Source organism: Achroia grisella, unplaced genomic scaffold (assembly GCF_030625045.1).
Source record: "Achroia grisella isolate CSIRO2021 unplaced genomic scaffold, CSIRO_AGI_Agris_v1 utg1847, whole genome shotgun sequence".
In the NCBI taxonomy this organism is placed as follows: domain Eukaryota; kingdom Metazoa; phylum Arthropoda; class Insecta; order Lepidoptera; family Pyralidae; genus Achroia; species Achroia grisella.
Genome location: NW_026712687.1, coordinates 239,685 through 250,064, shown reverse-complemented (window position 1 = coordinate 250,064; position 10,380 = coordinate 239,685). Strand labels below are relative to the sequence as shown.

The 10,380-nt window shown below is 33.5% G+C and overlaps 1 protein-coding gene across 1 annotated transcript; it reads right to left on the bottom strand.

The window, feature by feature from the left end:
- Positions 1–382: 382 nt before the first annotated feature.
- On the bottom strand, positions 383–9,767 carry LOC131841567 (delta(3,5)-Delta(2,4)-dienoyl-CoA isomerase, mitochondrial). Its single transcript, XM_059189885.1, has 9 exons — positions 9,572–9,767; positions 8,512–8,653; positions 7,816–7,904; positions 6,570–6,673; positions 5,176–5,243; positions 4,293–4,380; positions 2,948–3,060; positions 1,988–2,114; positions 383–1,160 (listed from the first exon to the last, which is right to left on the bottom strand). The coding sequence occupies exons 1-9, from the start codon at positions 9,621–9,623 to the stop codon at positions 1,062–1,064; spliced, it is 882 nt and encodes a 293-aa protein (XP_059045868.1). The 5' UTR covers positions 9,624–9,767; the 3' UTR covers positions 383–1,061.
- Between the last annotated feature and the right edge of the window lie 613 nt (positions 9,768–10,380).

Sequence of the window (10,380 nt, the reverse complement as noted above, 5' to 3'; positions counted from 1 at the left end):
AACTGAACGCATCACTATTACTTTAAATATGGCAACATTATTTTACAATGTGACATTAGCTACTGTCAGCTAGCTTCGTCTAATTAAAAATACGACTATAGGGGTTCGAACCTCGGCTCAGGCCGTCGTAATTTCGATCCCCGTTTGAATTGAACTGGGGATCAATCGGATATGTAAAACTGTACATGTTACTTTTTTAATTACTTTTCTCTGTACTTCTGGGTTTGAAATAGTAACTGAATCCATATATTTTTCTTTTAACTTATAGAGATAATACATAGTACTAAGTGAAACAAAAGTCGATTTTTTAAATATTATTCACTCGTTTCGAGAATTTATTCGATTTATTTATGTGAATGTGAATGGCATGTTTAATGGCAGCATCGCCTATATACATACTTTGTGTATCGGTGCATCACGACATCACGTCATCACGTGACGACCATGATAAGTCTCGTGCATTGCCATTCCAAAGGACTAAGGGGCTATTATGACTCTTAGCTATGTGAGATTTCAGAAACAGATACTGTTTTGAGTTAAAGTCTCACAAAGCTAGTTGCTTGGTAGCAGAAAAAATCAATAATAATTATATGAACATATATGACTTTCTTTGTCTAACCCAATGAGATAAAAAGAGATGAGTATATTGATATATTCTTTATCTAAAAAAACTATTAACACAAAAAAATTTACGTTCAAACCTAATGCCTAAAATGTCCTACATCAATAAATGATTTTTGACTTGATTTGATAGCTGCTTTTTGGTTTTAAATACAAAATCACGTTTAAATATAATTGTGGTTATAACTGCCTCAAATTCAAGGCAGATGATAAGAAAAAATTGTTGCTGTCAGCAGTAAGGCCGGCTTATTGTAACTACACATGTATTCTTTAATATATTGTTTATGCCTTTTGCAGTATGTTACAAATATATTCTATATATCTATCTAAAAGTTGTAGGCTAGAAAAACAAATATTCTCAAAGTGGGCGGCGATTAAAATGAGGTTGAGAAACCATAATCTATACTAATGAAGTGATCTTGTTTTTTTTTTTGCTTTCTTTACAAATTCTCATACTCTGCTGGTCCACTTTTGGTAACTTGCGCGATAGCACCTTTGGTTATATCTTCACTCTGATGGTTTATAGAATTTATTAAACACTGCAACAAAAAAAAATATATTAATAAAAATACTCGTCACGACTGTAATTTAATATGAACGGCCTCGGTGGTCTAGTGGTTTAGCACACCGCCTTACATCGGATGGTCGCGGGTTAGATTAACATGGCATTAACATATTCATAAGTATGATTGTCTGTATCGGTCTGAGTGCTTTCATAGTATAATATGTATGTATTTACGAAAACAATCTATGTATTTGTATCAGTTATCTAGTACCCATTACACAAGCTTTAGCTAGCTTAACTACATAGCGCTGTGTGAATTGTCCTGAGATTATTATTATTATTAGGGTTGACAGACATGTCCATCGACGTGAATTCATCCCCACATACTGGACCATCGGTTTCAGAGGAGCTTCCTCCCGCGTACATTTAGGTTGTTTAATGAACTAACTACCTGCCGAGTTTTTATCGTGAGACTACAGCATGGGGTTTTTCAATGGTATATTAAGATTTTTTAAGGTTCGGCAACGCGCATGTGACACCCCTGGTGTTATAGGCATCCATAGGTTAGGGTAACCAATTACCATCAGATGGGCCGTATGCTTATTTGCATAGTATAAAATACTACATAATATAAAAGTGGCTGGCCTTTTAAGGCAGGAATAAGCTCTTTTCTTTAAGGTTTCAATATGATATCGGTTGGAAGGTTACCATAGTCTATGACTAACTACTTTATGTGCCTCACAATCACATTGTTGAATAAATGTGATTGTGACTCATATAAAGTAGTTAGTTATGGTAACCGTTTATCATCAGATGAGCCGTATGCTTGTTTTCCATATAAATTATATAAAAATTACTTACTATATGGTCCAACCCATCAGCGATAATCCTGTCTTGAGAGTAGACGAGATTCTGCTTCGTCGCTTGAACAGCCACTGGACTTAAGCTGGCTATAGTCTCAGCTACATTCAGCACTTCGCTTATAGCGCTGAAAAAGTAATTATAAGAATATCAAATATTTGAAAGAAGAAAAGAAAGAAAGAAAATATATATTAACAACCATTGCATTCACATCTTATAAACAACTAAACATTTATACATACTAGCTTTTGCCCAAATTTAAAAAAAATAGGAGACGCCTACGTCATAGTAGCTTTATGCATGCAAAGTCTCAGCCCGATCGGTTTAAAATCAACAAAGTTTCATATAAACTTTCATCCCTTATTTTATCCCTTGGGGGGTAGAATTAATCAAAATCCTTTCTTCGGATGCCTACGTCATAACATCTACGTGCATGCCAAGTTTCAGTCCGATCCGTCCAGTGGTTTGGGCTGTACGTTGATAGCTTACTACGTCAGTCACCGTCAGTCAGTTATATATATATATTTATATAGATAGAAGATAGATATTCGACTCGATGATCCAACGGTTTAGCACACCGTTTTAATTCCGATGATCGCGGGTTTCCGATAGTTTTATCGAAAAATGAAACAAAAGTTTTTGGGGTACCACCTTTAACACTTAGGGGTATAAAATTAGTTATACACCTATGCTCGAACCTACTGAACATACGTATAAAATTTCATTAAAATCGTCAAGCCGTTTAGGAGGAGTATAAACACGAAACTTGTGTCACGAGAATTTTATATATTAGACGTATGTATGTGTATATGCATACATATATAGATGTAGTTTATATATTAAAACTATGACTATTCAAATGTGATTAATTTTAAATTTATTTGAATGTATAATTTTCTCTTTTATTCTATTGTAATATTTTCATATACCAAGTCAATAAGAATACTAGCTTTAACTCACGTCTCCTTATCGGGGAACACTTTGCTGACCAGACCAATCTGTAACGCCTCTTGAGCTGACACCTTCCTAGCTGTATAGCACAGTTCCCTGGCTACAGACGCGCTGCCAATCACCTGGTAATAACATCATTATGGTTAAAAAGTATAATTTGTTGCTGTCAAGTAGTTTACAGGGTGTTTATAGTCAATTGTTTTAACACGTTAAAGTACATTATTTCCAACAATTTATTCAAAAATTCAACATTACGAAAATAGATTCATAATTGCACTTTACCGCTTAAAATTACAATAGTATGTGGCCACAGACGCGCTGCCAATCACCTGGTAATGACGCCGTTATGGTTAAAAAGTATAATTCCTTGCTGTCAAGTAGTTTACAGGTACTGTTTATAGTCAATTGTTTTAACATGTTAAAGTACCAACAATTTATTGAAAAATTCAACATTACAATAACACATTATAAAAATAGATTCGTAATTACACTTTATCACTTAAAAATATTTTGTGACCACAGAAGCGCAGCCAATCACCTGGTAATGACGTCATTTAGATGTACTTCAAAGAAGCTTGCTAAATATGGCTTAATTTTAATTTTATAAATTACTATATATTTCACGTTTTGTCGTATAAATTTCTACTAATATCGCTATTAAAAATAGGGATTTGTAAGGGAGAAAATTTAGGGTTGTATGTATTTTTTGATGACACATTATAAATAAAAAAATAAAAAGAATTGTCAAAAAAAATGTTAAGAGTGTACAACTCTTATCACTTAGGGGTATGAAAAATAAATAGTAGCCGATACTCAGACGTAATGAATATGCATATAAAATTTCATCAAAATCTGTTAAGCTATTTCGGAGGAGTACGGTAACTAACATTGTGACATGAGAATGTTATACGAGTACTAGCTCCGGCTTCGCACGGGTGCACATGTATTATATATATAAACCTTCCTCTTGAATCACACTATCTATTAAAAACTGCTTCAAAATTCGTTGCGTAGTTTTAAAGATTTAAGCATACATAGGGACGGAGAGACAGCGACAGACTTTTTTATAGTATGTAATGATACTAGCTGACCCGTGCAACTTCGTCTGCATGACACTTACTTGATATTTATCGTTATATTTCGCCCAATTTACGTAATATCTTTTTAAATTATAGCCTATATGTTATTCTGATATGTAAGCTATATTACTATGAAGTTTCTGATCGCTTCTCGATACTGTGAATTTGAAGATCGCTTCTGAATTGTCTTTATCACAATAAAGAGTATTTCTTGCTGCGAGGGAATTTATATGTACTTGTTGTAACATTTGGAAATGATAGATTTGAATGCTTACTTTAGGTAATCGTTGCAACACACCCACATCACCAGCTAGACCAATCTGCACCTCTTTCACCTGAAACCAGGCATCTTCAGTGCAGTACCTGAAATATACGAATAAATAAAAAATGAAGTGTCGGTCTGTAATTTCACATTAACAGTTTTTCGCTAAAGGCATACGAGATTGCATTAAAAAAAGTTTTGTTTGTTTGTTTTTTCTTGCTAATTTTGTCGGCAACTCGCACGTGACACCCTTGGTATTTCAGGCGTCCATAGACTACGGTAACCATTTACCATCAGATGGGCCGTATGCCTGTTTGCCGCCATAGTGGTATAAAAAATAAATCTCTGAAACGGGACATATTTGACGGGACTGTGAGATAGCTATTGTTATAAGGAATAACTTAGGTTACTTTTATATTACAAATTTTAGTTATTTTAATATATGTAATATTTAATACATTTTCATTATAAAATATTTTAATTCCATATATATAAAAGTTGAAAAAGGTGAGACTGAGGTACCTACCTCAGTCTACCTCGGTGATCATATAGTTCTGGCTATTGGAATATTGTCTGAAATCTATACTAATATTATAAAGCTGAAGAGTTGATTTGTTTGTTTGTTTGAATGCGCTAATCTCAGGAACTACTGGTTCGAATTGAAAAGTTCTTTTTGAGTTGGTTAGTCTTATTTGTTGAGGAAGGCTTTAAGCTATATAACATTACAAATTACCAAAAATATAACTTATTAGACTTGAAAAGTAGGAGCAGCAATGAAAAATATTGCAAAATTTGATAAATGAAACAAGCAAATTTATTATCGAAGTTGCGCACGAATAATCGAGCAACATGTATATTGAGATATAATAATGATTATCATATCTTCATCCCCTTACCTGACATCAGCTGCAGTAATCAGATTGACGCCAGCACCGATAACAATGAACTGGTGTACTACATTTATCTGGTTTCGTAACTAACATAATAATTATTTATGTAATCTAGTACATAAAATCATTTATCTTTTTTTTTGTATATAATAAATAATAAATTCGTGAAACAGTAACAGGAGATAACAAAACCACATTTAGTACTGGTCTACATTTGTTAAAATTTAGTAGTAAATCCATAAGTCATATATATAATGTAACTGTTTGTTGACCTAAATAAATTAAAAAAAAAAAAAAAAAAACATAAAATTATATCTTTACATGTAATAAAGTCGTGAAATAGTAATAGAAGAAACTGTCTGTATATCCGTTTGTGTGTTAAGACCATCTATAAATTAGTACCACAAAGGGTTGAAGCAGTGACAAAGTTTGTGTAAAAACACGAAATCTAGAACCCTTATCAACCCTTCTCGGAGAGGTTTTACATTTTTGTGTCACATCTCAACTTTAGTATTAAACATGAATTTATAACTATTATATTGACGGCTTCGGTGGTCTGGAGTCTGGTGGTCGCGGGTTCGATTCCTCGCACGTTACAAACATTTGTATTCATAAGTATGATTGTTTGTATCGGTCTAGTTTTCTATGTATATTTTATACGTATTTACAAAAAATATTTCAATATTTTTATCAGTGGGAAATAGTTCAAGAATTATATCGTAAGCACTATAGGGGAGTACGGGGGAAGCTTTGCTTATTTTGGATGACATGGGGGTGGGGGAGTCTAGATGATGATTACGTCATCGTTATTTTCTTTTTTACACAAATGGCAACCCTCACATTGTCTTTGCTAAAAAAACATGTTTACGTAAGCATGGGGGACGGGGTAAGAGCTTTGCTTACATTTGCTCACAACGGGGGAGGGGGGTAAATAATTGTGATAAATCTGCTTACGTAATACTATTTCAATATTTTTATCAGTAGTCCAGTACCCATAATACAAGCTCTGCTTACCGTGGGACTAGATGACGTTGTGTTAATGGTCCAGGGTGATATATTTATTTATAATAAAACTAGCTACCCACCGCGGCTTCGCACGGGTGTACATGTATTATACATATAAACCTTCCTCTTGAATCACTATCTACTAAAAAACCACTTCAAAATCCGTTGCGTAGTTATAAAGATTTAAGCATACACAGGGACGGACAGACAGCGACAGTGACTTTGTTTTATACTATTTAATGATGTACTTATATCATTTTATTTAATTCCGCTATCATTAGCACATGTGAGGCCAAATATTAAGTGCGGAAACTTGACCATATATGTATATAATATATTTTTTAAATATAGTGAATTTTAAATATTAAAATCTTAAATAAATAAAGTTGACATACCTGGAATCTCTTGATCAGCTGATAGAACACCCTCGCTTTACGCGCCGCGTCCTCAATCTCGTTGGCTTTGGTGAAACTGCTCAGGAGACTTTTGAGATCAATACCTGGAATTTAACAAACAATCGATTAAATTTTATTATATGACGCGTTTATACTTGATGCTACAATAACGGCAAGTGACAGTCAGTGGCGTAGCTACCTAGGGTCTAGGCGCGGCAGTGCCTCGGGGCCCTCAAGCTCAGGAGACCCTCGGACCTTACCTTACCATAAAATGTCGATCGAACTGAACTTTTGAAATATTCTCCCATTTTCAAAATAAATATTACAGGTTGCATCTCGGCTCTAATCATGGCAACTCAGTTGAGAGAAATTCGAAAGTTATACCTTCGGAATTCGCCGAAATTCTTTCTGCTGCTCCACTGCTGAGCAGTGGGGCACCATTTTTTTATTTGCCCCAGGGCCCTTGGTTACCTAACTACGCCACTGGTGACAGTGTATACATCAGGGATAAGAATTGATGTACGTACGTATGACATGACATGATGTAGGTAGCACTCACAGCCTACCATCAGGTAAGTCGTTAGGTTGATAACCAGTCCAATTTATACATCTATATGTATATAAATTGTATAAAATTAAATGTATATAAATATTGGAGTGTCTGTTTATAATATTGAAATAACCGTTTTTTACTACATGCAAATGATTATAAATACGGCACATACACCAAAATAATATTTATTAAAATTTTTGTCTGTCTGTCTGTCTGTTTTTTCCGACTAATCTCTGAAATGGCTGGACCTATTTTGACGGGACATTTTTTGGCAGGTGGCTGATGTAATAAGGAGTAATTTAGGTAACTTTTATTTTCGAAAAAAAAATTAAATTCCACGCAGACGAAGTCGCGGGTACAGCTAATTATTTAATAAAAAACTACAGGATAGTTGTGAAAACCTATTTTTTTATTGAGGGTTTTTGGATGTTGTTAAGTGTTAAGACCTGTAGCACTGCGACCTATATAGATCTACTGTGTTCGCCCTTTTTTTCAAAGTTCGCTACCTAGGCCCGTCAGGGACAAGAATTGAAGGATATTCTTAGGAGTGATGGTTCTTATCTCCTCAGGATAGAGTGTATATTTTCCAAAGTAGATGTTTCGTTTATGCATGACTGGGCACCCACATAGGATGTGTAGTGTTGCCACTGGTTAACTTAATCTTATTGACCAAAGGAGTGAAAATATACCAACCAGCTGTAAAATGCTTCCCTCGACCGGACAGCACGACCACTCTGCATTCAGGATTCTCATGCAAAGACTTGAAGCATGTACCCAAATCCCTGAAATTATACATATTATTTTTTAAATTTACTTAAATACTTACATAATTATACAAAGAAAACACCCAGACTGATACAAACAATGAATACAAAGGTTTATAGCGTCCGAGGAATCGAACCCGCGATCAATAGAAGTAAAGCGGTGTGCTAAATGGCTAAACCATCGAGGCTATCATAAAATTGTGTGTAAACTAATGCGGGTTTATTAATTGAATACGAAATATGCAATCAGTACATTGCAAATGTATGAAGTGTTTTTTTTAAATTACTATTAATTAGACGAAGTTTATTAGGGCTCGTTCAAGTATTCCGTAAGCAGATTTATTACAATTATTTACCCCCCCCCCCAACCCCCTTGTCAGCACAAGTAAAACTCTTATCGCCTCCACCCTGCCTTGTAAATATTTTTCAATTAATGTATAGTTTTTTAAAGCAAAGACAATGTGAGGGTTGGTATTTTTGTAAAATGGTAAATACCTATCGACAACATAATCATCATCTAGACTCCCCCACACCCATGTCACCTAAAATAAGCAAAGCAAAGACCCCCCCGACCCCTACAGTGCTTACGTAATACTTTAATGGCCCCTTACTCGTACGTACTTACTTCCAGAGTGCCTCATTGAAAGTGTTGAGTTTGTCTGGTCGATTCAATTCCACATGGAAGACATTTTTTTTTGGCACAGACACCGCCAGTGTTTCATACTGAGTGACATCGCTCTTAGCTGAGTATGCTCTTAACAAAGTGCCTGAAAACAGAAATTCAGAAGGATTGAATTTTTTTAATAGAAATGAAAATAAACTGACAAATTTATGGAGAGTAATAACAGTCATCCATCCCAAAACGAATAGTACATTTTAAATGGATGATAATGGAATGGTGCACCAGTGGAGGATGATAAGATGAGCATGAGGTCAGGTCAGTTAGCTCATAGTGACAAATTCATGAGGGTTTCCAGAGGTAACCGCATGGAAGTCAACCTGGTTTGGTACATTGCTAACTTCACATTACTAATAAACTTTTTTCCCCTACAGTACACATTTATAACTTGAATATCTTTGGAGTTTAGCAGTTTAATATACCTCCTCACTTCTGATGGTCACAGGTTCAATTCCTTACATAATACAAACATTTGAATTCATGAATGTGATCATCTGTATTAGTCTGGGTGTTTTCTATGTATATTATGTATGTATTTAAGTATTGGTATCAGTTGTTTAGTACCCATAACACAAGCCCTGCTTAGCTTGGATCTAGGTATCGCTGTGTGAAATGTTCTAAAATATTATTTTTATCTAGTATTTTATTATTTGAACCTGCAACTTCATAACTATTCCTTATGATATTTGGGGAAATAGTTTTTAACTTTTTAGTTTATATGTATTTGTGAATTAAAAGACATTTTCACATAAGAATACGATATTATACGACATATGGTTCTGTATATACTGTAATTAATAGCGAAAAGATAGTGTCATGCAAATTTTAAATAACCCAGTACTTAATATTTTTTTTAAAGGTTCTTTAAACAAACATTGGATATATTTACCATTATAATATTATTCTTGAAGAATATTATTATGGTAAATATTTTGTTCATATAATGTTTGTCCAATAATATTCTATATCATAATAATAACTCAGGATATATAAATGTAAAACTTACTTGAAATTTTGTTTCGTTGATTAAAAATAATAGATTTAACTAACGATGCCATTATTGGATGTGAAGATAATTAGAAAAAGTTTAAAAGCATGAACATAAGTGCAATAATAATACGAATTGAACTTTGGAACAAGACGATGCGAACGACTCGAGATTGGAGTTCAAATTTTTATTTTGTTCAGTTCTGTGAACATTATATGTCACTTACGGTAACTGACAGTTGAGCAGTGCAGTGTTGTCGGATCATTGTTGCTTCTCCTAAATTGCGCCTAAAATTCTCCTATAACGCAAGTTTTGAAGAATTATATGTTATTACCAGCATTTTTAATGCCAGTTTATTTTTGTTTAAATCTAAATATTCAATGCAGAAATATCCATATCTGCAAGTAAACTATTTATTTTTAAGTTCGTAAATTCTATTCTACCGTTCCTACAATTAAATGTACCCTTATATCCTGAAAATTCCTTGAATATGCCGTTTCTTTTAAATTTAAATTTATATTTTCCTAGTTCTAAAGTATCATTTAATATACAAAGAACACGTGATACTTTTTATAAAATAGTTTTGCACATAATGCAAATTTTTATAGTAGGTACTTTTTGTGTCAATAGCTATAAATAGATAATATACGCGAAAATTTATACGTTCTAAAAATCATAATTTGGTTATTAAAATATTTAATAGTCCTAGGTTCTACTTAAAGTTTACGTAAATTACTACACTTTGTAATGAATAGTAACTATAAACATAATAAGTGCTTTCATTTTTAAAGTAGTTTTATGTCACAAAATTTCTATATTACCTATGA